This window comes from Triticum aestivum, chromosome 6D (genome assembly GCF_018294505.1).
Source record: "Triticum aestivum cultivar Chinese Spring chromosome 6D, IWGSC CS RefSeq v2.1, whole genome shotgun sequence".
NCBI classification, from domain to species: Eukaryota; Viridiplantae; Streptophyta; class Magnoliopsida; order Poales; family Poaceae; genus Triticum; species Triticum aestivum.
Window position 1 is genome coordinate 91,442,704 of NC_057811.1, and position 19,781 is coordinate 91,462,484.

The window sequence follows — 19,781 nt, forward strand, 5'->3', positions numbered from 1 at the left end:
AGAGGAATAGGGGGTAGACCACAAACCCTAAATTTCTAACATTGGCATCCGAGCCGGTCAACGACGTACTCATCAGACTCGATTCTCTACGGATTTCCAAACCAAGGTCAGCTTGGGGGATCGATCTGTTCTATTCTTCGTAAAGATGCCTTGCTACAGATCGGGCAATCGAGCGCCGCCGCACGCTCGGTCTTCTCTGCGCGGAGTCCGCTATTAGCCACCGCCCCAAGTCGCCGACTCGATCCGGCCGAGGCGGTTTAGACTCGGGTTTTGCTTAGAGAAGTTTAGCTATATTGCTACTTTTATTTGTCTTCGCTCGTAGCGGCTAGTGCGACCGTTAAGACATCTTATTAGAAACCCATCTTGTGAGATTAATCCTAGCATATTCGCAATTTTGAGATTGCTTAGCTATTATTTTCTTGCATGTTCTTCGATTTGCTTGCAGGAAAAATCCTTCGTGGATAGGTCGATCGCGCCGTTGGCTCGGTCGATAACGTCGTAGAGTTGGTTCAGCGATTGCCGTGGATATCAGTCGTGTACGGTTGGTAGCTGGATCGTGAGGGTCAAGTCCCACCCAAAATCGTAGTTATCCTCTCTCATCGAAAGATCGGGTCCCCAGTTCACATCAAGCATGTTCTTTATTGTTAGGTCGACCTTGGCAATATGATAATAGTGTTACCCATCATGGTAGAACAAATTCGTATACTCTTGTGTTTGAAGGAAAAACCATTAACTTGCTTCCAATGACCCCCGATGAAATAATAAATGATGGGAAAGCTAAATCAACGGATCATGCTATGCATAGTATGCTTGCGGTCAATTCTGAAATTTTTCCGTTGAGTGTCTCAATTTTTGAACTAGACATACCGCATGCTCAGGTAGTTCATTCGTGTCCCCATAATTTATACATAGACTCTGTGTGGGATAAAACTTTTCATGATATTCCTAATTGTGATGTTACAAATTTATATTCCCTTCCTGAGTTAATGGCCGTAAAAGACCATATATATGCTGCACCTGCATCTATTTTAACTCGTAACGAGGAGATGGAATTTACACCTGGGAAAAATACTAGTCCTTATGGATAATAATAATCTGGAGGACCCTGGATCATGCATGACTGGATGGAATGGCAATTACTCCGGTGAAAAGATAGCATGGAAATCTTGCATATCTAGGAATGATCTTATTTTTTGCTCTTGTTACGGAGGAAGAAAACGATCACTCGAAGAAACGGAAATTTGTTTTTTTTTCGACAGTATGTCCATTGACAATGTTTACACTTTATATGTTATAATATCTTTCACTATTTTTTCAAATAGGTGGAACACAGTAGCAACTTTATTTATATCATAAACAATTCCCAAGGAAGGTAGATGATGTCTATTTCGGCACTAATGCTATTTTTGAAATACTTGGAATTGGAAATTATGCCCTCAAACTCTGTTGTGGAGGAAAATTATTGTTGATGAACACACTATTATACTAACCTTGCCTGAGATGGAAGTTAAAGAGATGTATATTATGAGCATCACTTATTTGTGGAGGAATATGAGAACCACTCCATAGAAAAAGATTTTTCTTTCTCACTTAACGCTGGAATACGATAGCAATTTAGTTGGCATGCTAACAGTTCCAAAGGAAATATATATGTTTGTGTGCTTAGTCATTGCTGCTAAATCTTATAGACTTTGGAATTGGAAACCATGTCATTAAACTCCCTTGTGGAGGAACACCAATACTATTATAGGACACTTGTTCAACTTCAGTGAGAAGGTATTTGATTTATTGTTCTATCTTGAAATCTATTGACTATGTCATACTGTTTGGAAAAGGAAGAGAGGAAAATATTGCTCAATGGTAAAATTAATGCATTACATTTTTTCACACAATGGTCTATCTTTCTTGATGTCCATTGGAAGTTGGCAAACAAAACTGTTTATATTTGGCAAAGATAACTCCATATGGAGGAATACCGACAATGGGAACACATGCTTGGAATCGTATTATCTACATCATCAATGACTTGGTCACATATCTTGGAACTAAATGAATTAGCTTATTGATTCTGGAATTCTAGACTTTAGTGGGAGGACTATGGTATCTTGTGAAGCATATATGATGGTATTTTCGGTTTATATACACCTTTTCTGAAGGTGGGAAAAGAAAAGGCTTCACATCATTATTTACTTTGGTAACCTTATGGTGTCTTTCTTTGCACTCCCGCTAGAGGTCAGGTTATTTATTTTTATCTCATCATTGATTATTGCACTTGATATGGTTATGTTGATACTATTTCAAAATACAAGTCGGAATGTTTTATTGTGCTTGACACATGTTATACTGAAGTGGAAAATCAGTTGATTAAATAATATCATAGGTTTAACAACTGATTGGTGGGGGAATTACACTTCAAGAATATATCATTTGTATGTAAAGAGCATGGAACTATTCACCACAACTGATTGGTGGGGGAATTACACTTCAAGGATATATCATTTGTATGTAAAGAGCATGGAACTATTCACCATTGTAATATACCGTACACTCCACAAATGAATGGAGGAATTGACTGTCTTGTATACTCCCTTGTTTCTTTGGAAATAAGCATTGCATACTATCATTTATTGATATCATTCTCCATCTAGTACAGTCACTTGACTCGAAGGAAATCTTCTATTTTGACATGAAATTCTCAGTTATTACAAAGCGCACACCTGGAAATTTTTATGGTTATTCTAGTGGATCAAAGGATGTTTCCTTAGTTATCTGGAAAAAGAATACTGGTGGAAAATAGGAACACAATCATTTTTATGATCTGGGTGGAATTATTGACAATCATACTAGAATATAATCTTGATCCCATGGAAACTACAAGTGACACTCCCAACGTGACATGCTTAGGATAAGTGGGAGGAATAAGCTTGGAATATCATGTCTGGATAATTGTTATGTGTTGTTGGCGGATGTCACTCTAAATTTTAGAGGAATCACTACATTCTCTTAAAGTTTTTTTTAATCAATATCAACTATGGGTGGAAGAATTGCGGGAAGGAATAAACTCAAATGAGGAAGAGCATAGTTTGGGAACTTAATATCATACCAAATAACCGCAAGCCTATTGTCTGGAAGTGATACTTTTTTGTAAGGATATTTGGCTCACTAGAGTATTATAATACCACTCTTGTTATTCAATTATTCACACCGAGGGAAATATACTTTGTGGAAACTCTCTCTCCTGGAATTTTGGGAAAGAGGAACTAAAGACAGGTTTGCTAATTGAGTATATTAATGTATGGTCTTATAACAAGCTTCACATCAATGGAATAGCACGTCATATGGTTTTCTAAATGAATTAAGGCGATCATCTACAAATGTAAGTGTAAAGTATTTTGCATTATTATTGTATACGTTAACATTGTTTTGTTGTTTGCAATGATAAAGTCACATTGATGGAAGTGAAAGCTTGGTCATCTTTTAACTTTCATATGAAAGGAACATTTGAAGCATCCTATGTTTTACGAGTGGAAATACATAGAAAACATTTTGAAGTGTTTCTCTATGGAAAATTGCAAATCTATTAAAATACCTTTGGTAAAGGGAATCACACTCAGTGAGGAATTATATTTGAACTCCTGAGGGAAAAAGGAATAATAAATGGTACTGGAATTGATATGTATCTTCATTATATTATGATACCTTAGCAATCGGAATTTATCCTGCATTCAAGCAGTGGAAGGAAAGACGAGCAGCTAAGGGAATCTCACACATCATATAAGATTGTGGAAAGTGCATCACAACCTGTCACTTGTTCTGAAATTCATATTGAAGGTAAACACATTGAGGAAACTATTACTCTATCTACAAGATGAGAAATAAGTCCAGGTACGCATATTCAATTTCTTTTGTAGTACTAATATGATGCAGGTTCACTGACCAAAGTCAAGAATTTCTTTCAACACATGGTTAATTATGGAACTTCATTTAGTAATTGGATTTGATATTTATGTGGTTTTGAAAATTTATTCAACATAGTTATCTTATACTTGACTCGATGTGGAATTAATCATATTATTATATATGTGGTGGAAAATAATTGATGCGGAATTTCACTTGAGGAAACAAAATACTCAAGGTGCCTATAAAGATGGAATTACACTCGAGGAAATAGTACTCGAGGCGCCAAGGACAGTTATGCTAGAATAATTAGGCGGAAACTAAAGGTCTCTCGGGATCTTAAGTATCACAGCAAGGAAACATACTGAGAGAAGGTATCACTATATATTTCTTTGGATTTTCAACGTAGTGTTAATCTGGTTGCTGGCCGCTTGATTAAGCCTATTAGTCATGAGGTATTTGGTAAGCATTTTAAGGCTACGGGTTTATGAATATTTGAATGATCATTCTGGACAAGTGGGTGATGTTAGACTTATGTGTCCTACAACTATATTCAAATTGCTTGGAATTGTTAATATTCGAAATACCTCATTATGGAATTGTACATGTATTTATACATGGAATTGATTTACATGTTTAGTATGGAATTGTTACTTGCTGGAATGTACTTAAGTAATATATGCTTAAGGAAGTTGGTCGATTATCAGTGGAATACAATATACTATTTATATTGAAAAGACTACCCGGGTACACTGATGATTGGAAGGAGCTAGATTGTATAATTAGATTAAAGCCCTAATGTTGATCTACATAATTAGAGGAATTTACACTCTATTATGGCGCGTTGCTCACAAGTGCGTGCTCCGGGGACATAACGGGTAGAATCCATTAACAGACAAATATGATCGTGGTTGGTAATTTGATCTGGACTCTATCCCGGAAACTAGTGGAAAAACTAGGAATCTTATATTTGTATAAGAGGTGGACTCTTTGGAAAGACAGTATAAGAAGGTCCCTACCCCCTAGCCTCAGAGATGCGAATTGTGAGCGGCACCACGGATAAGCGCAGAGGAATAGGGGGTAGGCCACAAACCCTAAATCTCTAACACACAGGCGGCTACGCCTTAGGCGGAGGAGACTGCAAGGAAGACGCGGTGCACCGGCGGCGGCGCCTTAGGCGGAGGAGACTGCGAGGAAGACGCGGTGCACCGGCGGCAGTGCCTGGGCGGAGGAGACCGCGAGGAAGACGACATCATGGAAAGGGGCTTCGTGCGTAAAAGAGACGGTTTCCGATATAGGTACTACGCCGGATCTGATACCCCTGTTAACATATTACGGGCTCATTCGATTTGGAGGATTTCATGACGTAGGAATTAGGACTAGTATAGGAATTTTATAGGATGGCACTTGCCATCCTAAAAAATTGACTCGCCTCGTTCCTACGCGTAAGATGAGTTTTGAGTGGACGTGTAATTTTCTTTAAAAACACAGGAAATGAATAGTATTCCTATGAAACTCCTGTAAACATTTCCTACAAACCGAACGGATCTATAGAAAATTTTCCTTCGGGATCCTTATTCCTATGTGTTTCTTATGAAAATCCTCCAAACCAAATAGGCGTTACGTCTCTACCGAACCAAACACATTTGAACGGGATGTGATACCAGCGTAATGAGGTCACGTTACAAAATCCCAAAACAAACACATCCAGTGTTTAGGGGATTTTTTTTATTAAGATGTTTTGGAGGAAAATCTTTTCAGCGAAACATTTAAATCGGGTTGGTCTCGGGCTGGTATTTTCCTGGGTCATACAGCCCGAACTGGAATGAATTTGGGCCGCGCAAAGTTCGCGCCGCACTCGGCCCAGCCCGCTTAGGCCATCCTAACCCGGCCGCAGGCCGCAGTCTCTCTCCCCAACGCCTCTCTCTCCTTCCCCAAATCGCCACCGCCGCCCACTCCCAGCACCGGCAGCCTCCGGCGATCTCCCGCGCCGCCGCGTACCAGCGCCTCTCCGCCTCGCCTCTCTCCTCAAGCCCCCCTGCCGCCTCGAAATCCTCCAAGCCGACACCCTTCTCCCCAACCTTCCACGGCGGCGGCGGCGGCGTGATTTGGTCGGAGCCCCAGCGTCTAGTAGCAGAAGCTCCGCCTCGAACGGGAAAGGTCTCAGCCGCACGGTGGAAGCAGGGCTTCCGCTTCGTTCCCGACGGCACAGCCCCCTAAATCCTGCGCCTAAACCTTCCAAATCTCGAGTGGGCCTAGAGTTTGTTCGGAGTGTCACTTGCCGCTTCCCTAATCTGCCGGAGGCGGCGGCGGTAGGAATGTCGGACGAAGATGGCGACCCCGACTGGCTTACTGCCTTCAAGGTATCCATCTCACCTTCCCTACTCAAACTTCTGCTTCAAATCCTCCCCGTGAAGACGGCGACTCCGACTGGCTTACTGCTGCGAATGAGTATTTTCTCTTTCGGGGGAACAGCCTGCACGTAGATTTGTTGTAATAGAATATATTTATGGGTTGGGTTCGTACGCGGATTAGCGCCACTTTGCTGCTTACTGTGTTGATGTATGTGCCCGTTGCTTCGGAGCAGATTTGAGTTAGGAATTGAGCCCCACAGCAAATCCTTAGAACAGGTTGTGCTGTGTTGCAGACGGCCACCATTTCTAGCATATGTTACTCTCCTCTTCAGTGGCGGAGCTTGAAAGAAATCTTTGGAGGGGCGAAGCTATAAAAAACAAATACTAAATCATACGAATACAACAAGTTAGAAAGTTAGATATTGCAAATATCAAGTAAAGATAATTATATTGATCTTCTCCAGATTAGCTTGCAAAATGCATTTATAATCAGTAGAGAATTCAGTTCACTACAAAGTGCTATTTAACATGGAGCATTCAGTTCACCACAGATCAGCTCCAGAACAAAAGAAACTATACCCAAAATACTATATAACCATCAATTGTTTTCCCCTTAAGCATCACTGCCTCCCTCGGTCCCTCTTAATCTGTAAGGTCTCAGTCGACTGAGACTTAACCAAGTCTCACTCAAGTGATATAGTATATGAGAAGAAAAAGAAAAAACTGAAAAGAAATTTTTGTACGAATCTTAATGCAAGATCAATGGAATATAACATCGACTGAGACATAACGAAGTCTAAGTCGACTGAGACGTAGCAAAACTGTTTCTGTTTCAGTACAAAATCCAATTGACAAAATCTAATTTACAAAATCAATGACCAGATGACCACTAATTTTTCTCTCACCAAAGGTTCCTCCACTAAGGTAACGAAGCTACAAAATCTGGGAGATGCAGAAAATTATACAGGGAGCTGCACCTCCAACAATGACAAGATGAAAAGACCACATCTAATTAGAATTTTCCTCCACTACAAAGCTACGGAGGTCACAATATTTCAACTTCCCAAAATTTCCATAGGGGAAAGGTTGAGAGAGATACAGAGAGGGCAGTCTGCTCACACGGCTTACCGAGGCACTGCGCAACGTCGACGGAGCCTGATGCTGTAGCGGACAGCCGTAGCCGAGGCAGAAGTGGATCTGTGGATGAACCTGAGCGGAGGAGGAAGGAGCCGACCAATCCCAGGTCCGGCCACCCGCCAGCGGTCGCCCCCAGTCCCCCACGCCGGCAAGCCACGGCGCCGGCGGCCAAGCTCCCAGACGCCGGTGCCCCACCCCCACGCTCAGCCGCCCGCGGTCTAGTTGGGGAAAAGGATTCTGGAGATGGAGTACTGGAGTACTGGAGTAGGTCGCCGCCTGGTCTCGGCCCCACGCTCAACCACGGCGGCAATGACCTACGGCTCAGCAGGCGGCTTGGATTCGTGCGTATCCAGGCTCCAGGCATCGTTGACTAGTCCTAGTATATGAGTGGGCCTGTGGGCTGTATGTAATACATAGGGGTATTTAAAAAAATTCATTTTCGCTGGGGGGGCGACCGCCCAGGTTCGCCCCCACGAAGCTCCGCCGTTGCTCCTCTTATCATGCCCTGTCGCCAATTCATGTAACTAGTGCTATCTTTCATCTTGGTGGCAGTGGGCTTTGGCGAAAGCCAGTGTGTTCTTCTTGATCTACTTTGGCTTTCCGTAATTGTGTCGGGTTCTTACCAAGACCACTGTTCTGTTTAAGTGGATTGCTCTTGTTTTGCAATTACATTGTTGTTAATTAGTTACGGCTACACACATATGAATGGCACTTCTCTTTTGGATACAGGCACCAAGTACTGCACCGGTGATGCTTTCTTCTGATTCCGATCGTTCTCGTGGAAATAGCCCTACAAGAACTGGTGCATCTGAACAAGAAGAAAAGGTACCTTATCTTTAGGCTTTTCTAACTTGTTTGGTTGGTGTTGAGGATCAGTAGCTATAACTTCAATGCATGTACTAGGATTTTTGAGGGAACATGTACCAGTTGCAAGCTCCTGTTTTCATAACTTTATCGTTATTATCTATACCAAAATCTCTTTGTATAGGCTCCGAGGAAGAAGTTGATGCTCTCATCTGATTCTGAAGCTTCTCCTGGAAACAGCCCTTCAAGGGCTGGTGACGCTGATGAAGAAGAGGACTCACTTGCCAATACCAGGAAAAAAGATGATCAGCAATCTAAGGGTAAAAAAACAAAGGTTGCTGCAAGAAAAGTTCCTGCGAAAAGAGATGGTAAGACTAATGAGAAGGCTCCCATTCTAGTTAGTGACTTAGAATATTCCAGACTTCCAGTGACGTGTAATTACTGTTTCATGGTCAAACAAACCTAGATACCTTGGAACAACCCGAAGATGAAGCTAATGAGGAAAAAATGCAGGACAAGCTTGCGGATAATTCTGTAAGATACCCCCCCCCCTGCCTCCCCTTGCACGCCTTCCTATGTGTTTAACTTCATAACACTGATTATGCGTTAAATTGTACTTGTCAAGCTCCAGCTGATTCCTACCAAGTGTTGTGGTATTCTGTGCTGTGGTTTGTTTTTTCTGTAAATAGTTATAGACCTCAGTTTTTTTACAGAATATACATTCTGAATTTCAGGTCTCCCAGAGGTTGCCATTGACCATTGCTGATAAAGTTCAACGTTCAAAGGTATGATAAGTTCTAATGGCCGCACTAGTACTGCTTAATTGCAAAGATTTTTCATCATAAAAAGTTCAATGTCTGCAACCAGCAGTCTGAAGTACCATGAACATCCATCTTGTTATGTGGCTTGTATTTTCTTTGTGAGAAAGCTGTCTAATTAGCATCCAGGGAATTAAAGAGAAACATATGTTACAATCAATAGAAGAGCAATCATGATTATGAGATTTCGCCAGACTTTGATGTTTCTTTATGCTACATGTACTTGTTCCCCGACAGGACGTAATAGGAGTTTGCGCAAGTACTGGTTATGAAAATTAGTTGTGAAAACAGACAAATATGTGTAATGTGTGTTAAATTGAAATATATCGACATCTTGCCTTTTGGAATATATGGATTGCCTGGAAGAGATTATTACACCGTCTCTAGAGTAGCGCATACCTTGACTTTGTTATTAGTACTCCCTCAAGCTTATAATCATCTTTTATTCTAGGCATTGGTTGAATGTGATGGTGACTCGATAGACTTGAGCGGAGATATTGGAGCTGTCGGCAGGATAGTAATTTCAAATGGTCCGACTGGAAATCATGATTTGTTACTGGACCTGAAAGGTACTGCCAGGTTACTTTCATTATTGTGTAAACATGTATGTACTTTATTTGATTTCCGTTTTTCATTAATTTTATCTGTATTAACAGATGAGTTATTTGAAAACTGCTTCTCCTTGCAATGTTCCAAACGATTAATATCTTCTTTCTTGTTGTGCTCATACAGGAACTGTGTACAAATCAACTATAGTGCCATCCAGGACATTTTGTGTGGTAAGTTACATCCAAATTTGAGTGCAGTTGTGCTTTTAGGTATGTTTCTTATTCCTCTGTGCATTCTCTTTTCTTTCAGGTCAGCGTGGGACAAACAGAAGCAAAGGTTTGTCGACCATAACATGAGTTCTATATGTGTATTTAACTTCTCCGTGGAACCAACACTTCTATCACCTAAAGCCCCATTTTCACTAGTAAATTTGACGATGTATTAGTTGCATTCTGTTTCAAAGGATGCAACTGCTTACTTTAATTCTCCTCTTCCTTTGTAGATTGAGGCTATCATGAATGACTTCATTCAGTTGGAACCTCACTCCAATTTATTTGAATCAGAGACTATGATGGAAGGTTAGTCTTTTGTCTTGCTGGGTTATCTGCTGTCAGTCGTAATCAACAGACAACAGTTTGTTGCTATTGAATTTCTTGTGTTAACATCTAAGTTCTTAACTATTTGGGAGAAGTCTTCATCCAAGCTATTTTTGCAATTATGGTCTTAGTGTGAAAGAACAGTCGATCTTCATGAAATTGTGTACCTATTGACCTATTGTTATGAGACATTGCCTGCTAAAAATAGTTGTTTTTCTCACAATCGGTATCCTCTATATAGGTACCCTTGATGGATTCACATTTGATTCAGATGGAGAGGGTGATAGGCTTCATGAACTTAACGCTTCTCAGAATGATCCAAACAATGAGAATGAAGATCAACCTAAGGGGAAAACCAAAAGGAAAGCAACCGTGAAGCCAGCGGTGTGGTTTCTTGCCTCTCTTTTTGTTGATCTGCAGTTTTTGAATTTCTTTGGACTGATCCATTGTATTCAGATACTTACATGTCCCTAGTGATGAACTGTTTATTACACACGTTAATGCAAAGCATGAACATTAGCGGTTACTTCAGCATATTTCCATGTAGTAACTTCTCAGACCCCATTTGTGCTTAGGAGCATAGCTGTGTTGTCTGGGTTTTAATTGCGTAACCAGGTACTTGACCATTGGAAGTGTTGCCTTGTGGAAATTATATACACTGCATCTTCTTTGCCAAAAAAAAACAACTTTTGATGGACATTTAAGGACTTCCATTTTTTAAGTACTTGCTCATATCCTGTTGTCATGCCCTTTATTGCATTCAGCGTGATCGACTGTCTTCTTTCTTTGCTTGGCATTTCCATGCCATATATCGAGTTAGTTAAGACCATAGCGACACATCCAAAAGTTTTCTCGAGCTGTGTATCTCTGAAGCCTTGATGGCTGGTGAGCAGCTCTGCTAGAGCATTTTAGTCATTACCAAGCAAGTATCATGGAAGTATGAAAGACTACTATACTTTGTTACCACATTGCAATATTATCGAGTTTCTGATGGCAAACTTGAACTATTTTTGTGGTAATAGGCAAAGGGACAGAAGAAGGCAAAGGTTGCTAAGAAGGGAACAAGGAAAACCCAAACAACGAAGAGAGCGAAGAAGGCAAAGAAATAGTTACTTGCCGAAGAACTGGGGTATTCACTCTGAACTAGTTTCTGAAATAGTAAGGATGAGGATTCACTCTGCACTGACACAACGAAGCGATGCCCTATAACTGATCCAGGTTTGGATATAGGGTAGCTGTTGGTGAGCCCACATGTTACATGATCTGGGCTAATTTTATTTTTTTGACTGAATTGGTGTACCATGTTGTACTTTTTTTAGGAAGACAAGGGGGAACACAGTGTTGTAATGCTAATACCATATACTGTGTACTGGTAGTTAGCCAATTCAGTATCGAGAAATCAAACACTTCATATTTGTTTGTAATAAGGAGATGTGCCTTGTTATGCATGTGCAGTGATTCCATTGTATTCAAGTGTAACATGCAGTTGTGTGATCAGAGCAGGGAAAATAGAATTCAGAATGTTTATAGTTTGCGAACGTCATTTCAGTGGACATATATGCTTTTGTGTTTTAAGATGCAATTGAATCGGCACACGTTTTGCTGACTGGAACTGGAACAAACATCGGTTGAGCCTTTTTGGCTGAATCAGATTTTGGAAGATATGCTCTCCAGAACCAGAACTAAACTTCAGAACTGGAAAAAAAAGAACGTGCACAGTTGCACAAACACATGACGGCAAAGATGTTGCCAAGACGGAGGGCAGTAGCGCGAGGATGCAGTTTTCAGTTGCCCGCCAAACTCCCACAGCTGAATTCAAAACGAACGGCAAATCTCCCCACCAAAGCAAACATTATTCCAAAACCTTTTGGGCGCTATACGAAATTTGGAGCGGCAGATCGACTGGTGCTATACGAAATTTGGAGCGGCAAACCTGCCTTCGCGATCGACTGCCCAAGCCCGTGGATGGATGAAATCCAGAGGAAATGAATGGCAAAACCACACCTAAAATGCTATTATAAGCAAAGCGACAACAAGGAAGGCCCTCCGCCCTCGTGAGAGTTTCTTGGCGCCAGATCTTCCGTTCTTTCTTCTGCCATGTACGCTATGCAGCTATCCGTCCATAAATTGGTTGCGCAGCCCACCTCGACGTAGAATCTGGAAGCTGACTCCCAGGATTGCAAAAGGATGTACCGGAATGGGCACGAAATTGGAGCGGGGCATCCCATCGCCAAAACAACACAGATGGCGGGAACGCGAGGATGCAGTTATCAGTTGCCCGCCAAACTCACAAAACGGGTGGGAAATTTCGCCGCCAAAACGAAATTTCGTCCAATTTTTTTGGGCGCCATACGAAATTTGGAGCGGGAAAATGGACACAGATTTTCCTGTCATTTTTATAAACAAGTGCTACACCCTACACGAAATTGGAGCGGGAAATCCCATAGCCAAATATTTCAAACACGCGCCAAAGAAGTTGATTTCCACCTACCTCCGCAGCTGACCGCCCAAGCCCCTGGATGGACGAAATTCACAGGACAAACACACCCCTAAAGATCCAAATCTGAGCACAGCGACAACAAGGGCAAACGAACATAATATCAAAGCAACTCATCGTTCCATTGAATTCACAGATCAGAAGATACAACGACACGACAAGAACAGTGTGCTTCGAGCGGAAGCACACCCATACATCCATCCCGGCTACTCCGACCTATCTAGGCAATGGGTGCCTACGCCTTCTTGGGGGACTTGGCGGTCTTCTTGGGCGACTTGGGCTCCTTGGGGGACTTCTCGGCGGTCTTCTTGGGCAGCAGCACCGGGTTGATGTTGGGGATCACGCCGCCGTGGGCGATGGTGACGCCGGCGAGCAGCCTGCCGAGCTCCTGGTCGTTCCTGACGGCGAGCAGCAGGTGGCGGGGGATGATGCGGCTCTTCTTGTTGTCCTTGGCGGCGTTGCCCGCGAGCTCCAGCAGCTCGGCGGCGAGGTACTCGAGGACGGCCGCGAGGTAGACGGGAGCGCCGGAGCCGACGCGCTGGGCGTAGCGGCCCTTCTTGAGGAAGCGCCCGATGCGGCCGACGGGGAACTGGAGCCCGGCCTTGACGGACCGCGCCACGGACTTCTTCCTGGGGCCTCCGGCCTTGCGCCCGGCCGCGCCCTTCTTCGCCTTCCCGGCGGCTACGGTGGCTGAGGCGTCCATGGCGAGCTGCCGCGCTGGTGGGGGAGAGAGGATTCGGGAGGTGGAGAGATGTGCGAGGATTGCTTGACTGGAGATTGCCCGGTGGGTTGAGGGAGGAGACGAGGGGCGGAGTATTTATTCAGGACGGGGAGGAGAAGGAAGAGGGGGGTGGGCCCGTCGATCCGCGTGAACGGGCAATGGGCGGCTGGATCGGCGGCTCGATGGACGGCTGTGATGCCAGGCAGCAGGAGAAACAGACATTTGACAGAGCTACGCACGACACGCACATGTTCGCATATTGACGTACTCCTAGATGCTACTACAACGATGGTCTATGTAATGGAAATGTTTAAAATCTGACAACCAGATTTACCATGTGAAAATAGATAAAAATGTCATATTTGCGTATAGGATTTGCCATGTTCTTATGGTGAAAATTGCCATGTAGCGTAAAAATCCGATGTACTTGAGGGTGTCATATTTTTAGCCCTAAAAATATGACTTCAAGTTTATATTGAAGTCCATGTGTAATTGGAATATGGTCAAATAGTAGTTTAACACAAGAGAAACTTAACTTCAACTTACGTGCTTAGCCGGACATAGGCCAATCAGATCTAATTTGGCTATTTTGTAGAAGAGAGAGGCGGCCAATGAGCGAGGCCACAAATCCCCACCTCCCGCCGGTGAGATCGTGGATCCTAGCCACCTTCGGTTGTCGATTTGTCGGTTGGATGAGGTGGGGATCCCGATCCTCAGCCACCAGCGCGTATATATGGTAGTTTTAGTTCTTGGCGGCATCAGTGTGGTGGAGGCTTCGACGCCGGCTTGGAATGATGGATATGACGCTCACCCTCCTCCCCGACGTGGCCATTGGTGGCGTTGGGTTGTGGGTGTTGTTATTGCGGTTTCTAGGCCTGATCATCGGCGTCATCCAACGGAGGGGGTGGTGCAGTGCAGTGTTTTCTTCCTCCAGCTCCCCATCGGTCTGGTGATGTCCGGCCAAAAGAGACATCGTCGGGAGCTCACGAGTTAGGTTTCCCCCTCCTTGGTCTCGTCGCAGGTGGGGTTGGTCCTTCGTTGTTGGTGGTCGTTCTCGATGCCAATGGTATTTTGTGCTTCTTGGGTCTGTCTAGGGTCCCATCGACGGTGGGCTCCCTCCTAGTGTGTTAGTCCTCTTGGACGGAAGATCAAATACTATAATATTAAGCTATTGTACATCAACTATAATAATTTGATCTGAAAAAATGAAATTATATGATGTATTTGGGTTGAGCCCAAACCAACCCACCATAAACCTAGCTAAAACATCGGCAACCAAAAGTGTATCCTTGAATTCAGTGCAGACACCTCATATTCTGATTGAAGGGCAAAAACAACAAAAACAAGGAAGGCAATTAATAACCCATAGCTGGAGGGGATCAATTGTATCTTTTCGATAAGTAAGAGTGTCAAACTAACGAGAAGCTAAACGTATAATTTTGTATTCTATAAGTAAATGTAAACGCTATTGCTAGAGAGGATGTGAATGATGTCAAGTTTATTGCTCATAATACCTACAATCCCAACTGGAAAAATAATGGGTATGCTTCTAAATTGTCTTATCTTTATAATACTGGAGCACCTAACAATTTTAAATGGACTAGCGATGGTAATAGAAATATTTTAGAGGAAACTCTCAAAAAAATTATCGCTAGTCAAAGTGAGAAAAATGAAGTTTTTAGAAATATTTTGAAGAATCATGATAACTTAGTCAGTCAATTGAATTAAGAGGATAAAGCCACAAGTTGCTAAAATTGCACGGAATCAAACTTTGCTTATAGCCAAGTTTGCACGTAAACTGGAACCAAACCCAGTTGAAGATGTCAAGATGATGAGAAATGGTGAAGAAAATGAGGAAGAGCTTGATAAAAGCGATGTGCCAAGTATACATATACCATTGCAAACCTTGTGAAGATATACCCACCACAAACCTAGCCCTAAAAAAATGACTTTAGGTTTATATTGAAGTCCATGTGTAGTTGGAATATGATCAAATAGTAGTTTAACACAAGAGAAACTTAACTTCAAGTTAAGTACTTAGCCGGACATAGGCCAATTAGATCTAAATAAGTTGGCTATGTTGTGGAAGAGAGAGGCAGCCAATGAGGGAAGCCACAAATCCCTACCTCCCGCCGGTGAGGTCATGGATCCTAGCCACCATCGGTTGTCTATTCGGCGGCTAGATGAAGGGGGGGTCCCGATCCTCGACCACTGACGCGTATATAGGGTAGTTTTAGTTCCTGGTGGCGTCGGTGTGGTGGAGGCTTCGACGCCAGCTTCAAATGATGGATATGCTGCCCACCCTCCTCCCTGACGTGGCCACTTGTGGCGTTGGGTTGTGGGTGGCGTTGTTGCAGTTTCTATGCCAGATCATCGGCGCCGTCCAACGGAGGGGTGGCGTAGTGCGGTGTTTTCTTCCTCTAGCTCCCTGTCCGTCTGGTGATGTTTGGCCAGAGGAGACATCGTCGGGAGCTCGCGAGTTAGGTTTCCCCCTCCTTAATCTCATCGCAGGTGGGGTTGGTCCTTTGTTGCTGGTGGTCGTTCTTAATGCCAATGGTATTTTGTGCTTCTTAGGTCTGTGTAGGACGATCCCATCAACGGTGGCCTCCCTTCTGGTGTGCTAGTCCTCTGGGACAGAAGATCGAAGACTGTAATGTGAAGCTATTGTACATCAACCATAATAATTTGATCAGGAAAATATATGATGTATTTGGGTTGAGCCCAAACCAACCCACCCTAAACCTAGCTAAAACATCGGCAACCAAAAGTGTATCCTTGAATTCAGTGCAAACATCTTATATTCTAATTGAAGGGCAAAAACAACATAAACAAATAAGGCAATTAATAACCCATAAGTGGAGGGGGTCAATTGTAGCTTTTCGATAAGTAAGAGTATCATCTAACAAGGCGCTAAAGGTAGAATTTTGTATTCTATAAGTAAATGTAAACACTATTGCTAAAAAGGATGTGAATGGTGTCAATTTTATTGCTCGTAATAGCTACAGTCCCTACTGCAAAAAAATAATGGGTATGCTTCTAGATTGCCTTATCCTAATAATAGTGGAGCACCTAACAAATTTAAATAGACTAGCAATTGTAATGGAAACACTTTAGAGGAAACTCTCAAATTTTAAATACTTTAGACTAGCAATGGTAATGGGAAAGCTTCGGGGAAGGACTAGAAGACCCACAAGGATGCCACAAGCCCACGTGGCGTGCCCCAGGAGGGTGGGAGTGTCACCTAAGCTTGTGGGGCCCTCATAGCTCCTTTCGGAGTGATTCCAATGCTGAAAATTATTATAGATCCAGAAACCTCCAGAAGTTAGCCTGGATGAGTTTTTTCGCCGCCACAAGCCTCTGTTTCGAAGCGATCTCGTCCGGAGCCCTGTTTCGGCACCCTAGTGGAGGAGGGAAGCCATCACTAGAGGCCATATTCATCATCCCCACTACCTCCATGACAAGGAGGGAGTAGTTCACCCTCAGGCTGAGGGTATGTACCGATAGCTATGTGTTCTCTCTCTCTCTCTCTCTCTCTCTCTCTCGTGGTCTTGATAGGGCATGATCTTGATGTATTATGAGCTTTTGTTAATATAGTTGGATTATATGGTGTTCTTCCCTCCCTATATTTGTTGTGATGAATTGAGTCTTGCTCTTTAAAGTTTCCTATGTTGGATTGAATACTTTGGATTTGAGATCACTTGATGTATGTATTGCTTGTGGGTACCCGGTGACAATGGGGTAATTTATCGAGACCACTTCACATATGTTTTGGTAATCAACTTACAGATTCCCGTGGCGACATTGGGGTAATCTAGGCATAAAGGTTGATACATGTTTTCATCATACTTTCCGATAGGAACTTTAGAGTGATTCTTTGTCGCACGTTGAGGGATTGTTATATGATTCAATTATGTAAGTATTGTTGATAGATTGCACTAGTGAAATTATGAACCCTGAACCTTGTTTATAAGCATCGAGACACCGTTTTTACACACTTTTGTTGCTTATTGTCTTGTTGTTTTTATTTATTAGGATTACAAAAATCTATATCTATTATCCATACCGCACTTGTATCACCGTCTCTTTGCCGAACTAGTGCACCTATACTATTTACCATTGTATTGAGTGTGCTGGGGACACAAGAGATTTCTTATATTTGGTTGCATGGTTGTTTGATAGAGACCATGTTCATCCTACACCTCCCGCGGATTGATAAACTTTAGATCATCCACTACAGGAAATTCTAGTGTTGTCCTGCAAAACTCTGCGCTTGGAGGCCCACCAGAGTCTACATGAATAAAGTTGCGTTGTAGACATCAATGGCTTTGGGGTCTGATCTGACATCGATATTGGGGCGACGATGAGGAGCACCTCGAAAAAGGCTCAACGTTTGCAGGCGCGTGTTTGAGAGCAAAACATGATACCCTACAAGAAAATTCCTCAATTAGAGGTCATCCAATAACCCGTTCATGAAATAATATGAACTCGTGTCAGATTTGTTTCTGCGCAAAAAACATATTAAAAAACTGATGCACTCATCGGGCTCCTCCCGGAGTTTGAATTGCCGAATCAAGCTCAAATTTTGAGGGGTTGTCGAAAAGACAATTCCGCATGATCTGAACGGTTGGATTTTCCAAAGGAGGTTGAAGTTGGCCGCTGGCCTCCTTCTTCTGAACTCACGAGGATTTCTTTCCAGATCTTATAGGGTCTCAATATATCAGATATTGTCGGAGATTCCATTGTTGGATCACGATGAAATTTGACAGGGTTGTTGTAGACTGAATTCCACACAATCCCAACGAAGGGATCAACGAAACAATGCTCGAGGAGGTGGTACGACGAAAATGAATTTGCTGTCCAAATCATTCTACATGATCGCGCGAGGGCAATGATGACCTTGAGCCCCGGAGCTCCATGGACGAATTTCTATATGATCCGAGTTGAGATTGAAGTTGATGTCGATGAAGATTCCCATCTGATCACCAACGATTCGACATGGGGCGTAGTTCTCCGCCTTGAATGAGGTGACCAGTCAAGTCAGCAACGAAGATGGTGGCGCCGAAGATGCAGCTCCGTTCCGGCGCGTCGATCGCGTCGGAACCGATCTAAACTTCCATCAAACCGCGATGATCACCTAGCAGGCCCTACATGGGTCACTGTTGATGTAGCAAAAGTTAATCTCGAGTTAGGGACCTTGAGATAGGCGTCTTGAACGATGGTAACGAGGACACATAATTTTACCCAAATTTGGACTCTCCAAGGAGATAATACCCTACATCCTGCTTATAGTTTATTGCGTTGTGTGGTGGAGTACAAAATTCATGTACCTACCAAGAGATTGTAATGTAATATGTTGTATCGACTAGCCCAACCTCGACTTGTATAAGATACCATATGCCTAGGATTATATGAGTCCTGGTCGGTTACGTTAGTGGAGAGGAGTCCTCCACAAATACGAAGTCATTGTCCTGTATGCTAAGGCTTCCTGTAGATCGCCATGCCCCTCCCCCCAAGTAGCCCAAAATGAAATCGACCCAGGGTCAGTCCGGCCCACCAGACCAGGAGTCCAATGGTGACAGACCCCCTACCCGGGACACCATCACACAGTAGTAGAGCATTTTTTCCCGCAAGCAAACAATTGCTAGTATTGGAAGCAAGACTTTGCTTCCTTCACCCTCTCTATGCAACTGTGCAAAAACCATTTTTTGGAGCATCTCTAGCATCAACCCTATAATAGGGCAGTTGCCTAAAAATATATTTTTCAAGCACTTGGAAGCAAAAAAACGCTACAATAGTTGCCTTAAATTGTAGCGTCAACAAGGAATGAAATTTTGAAAAAATATCATGAAATACAAAAGGAGTTCATCAATATGGAAAAAGTTCGTGAACACACAAAATTTCATTTTTTTATAAGTTCAATTTTTTGAAAATTTCAGAAATCAAATGATCGCGGGTCAACAAGTGAACGACCGAGCGAGCGAGCAAAGAATCGAGCGAGCGAACTTGCGTGTCCGACCAATCGAGCGAGTGTTGGTGTAAATAGGCCATCCCAACTCACCATTTCTCACCAATTCCATGGCGAATCGCGGACGGGCAAATTGGGACCCCCTATATAGTGCAGTGTGTGCCAGGAGTCGTGCGAACGCGCATTGTCCCTTCCCTTGGCGTGCCAGTTTGGACCAACCCATTTGCGGTGCGGGACGCCCCTTGTTTTTTTTTTCGCTTTTACATTTACTTTTCCTTTTTAATTTTCTAATTTTGTTTTATTCTATGTTAAAATGATTCAGGATTTCAAAAAGGTTCTAAAATTTCAAAAAAAATATGAATCACGAAATGTCAAAAACAGTTCTTGGATTAAAAAATGTTTGTGATTTCAAAAGAATGAACATTTTTATTAGCATCTTTTAA

The 19,781-nt window shown here is 42.8% G+C and overlaps 2 protein-coding genes across 2 annotated transcripts; one reads left to right on the forward strand and one right to left on the reverse strand.

The window, feature by feature from the left end:
- The first annotated feature begins 5,802 nt into the window (after positions 1-5,802).
- On the forward strand, positions 5,803-11,652 carry LOC123143785 (DNA-binding protein BIN4). The gene is made up of 11 exons (XM_044562769.1): positions 5,803-6,260; positions 8,118-8,213; positions 8,377-8,560; positions 8,659-8,726; positions 8,927-8,977; positions 9,462-9,579; positions 9,743-9,789; positions 9,869-9,895; positions 10,062-10,137; positions 10,397-10,539; positions 11,178-11,652. Exons 1-11 carry the CDS (start codon positions 6,216-6,218, stop codon positions 11,262-11,264), a joined length of 942 nt encoding a protein of 313 aa, XP_044418704.1. The 5' UTR covers positions 5,803-6,215; the 3' UTR covers positions 11,265-11,652.
- A 1,098-nt stretch (positions 11,653-12,750) lies between these two features.
- LOC123143786 (histone H2A) lies at positions 12,751-13,446 on the reverse strand. Its single transcript, XM_044562770.1, has one exon. It carries the CDS (start codon positions 13,353-13,355, stop codon positions 12,888-12,890), a length of 468 nt encoding a protein of 155 aa, XP_044418705.1. The 5' UTR covers positions 13,356-13,446; the 3' UTR covers positions 12,751-12,887.
- Between the last annotated feature and the right edge of the window lie 6,335 nt (positions 13,447-19,781).

What these genes read in the sequence shown, in the direction of transcription:
- LOC123143785 (XM_044562769.1), top strand. Translation starts at nt 6,216, where the DNA reads ATGTCGGACGAAGATGGCGACCCCGACTGGCTTACTGCCTTCAAG. An exon ending in AGTTCCTGCGAAAAGAGATG is followed by an intron (nt 8,561 to 8,658) that starts GTAAGACTAATG and finishes AAACAAACCTAG; the next exon opens with ATACCTTGGAACAACCCGAA. An exon ending in CATCCAGGACATTTTGTGTG is followed by an intron (nt 9,790 to 9,868) that starts GTAAGTTACATC and finishes CTTTTCTTTCAG; the next exon opens with GTCAGCGTGGGACAAACAGA.
- LOC123143786 (XM_044562770.1), bottom strand. Translation starts at nt 13,355, where the DNA reads ATGGACGCCTCAGCCACCGTAGCCGCCGGGAAGGCGAAGAAGGGCGCG.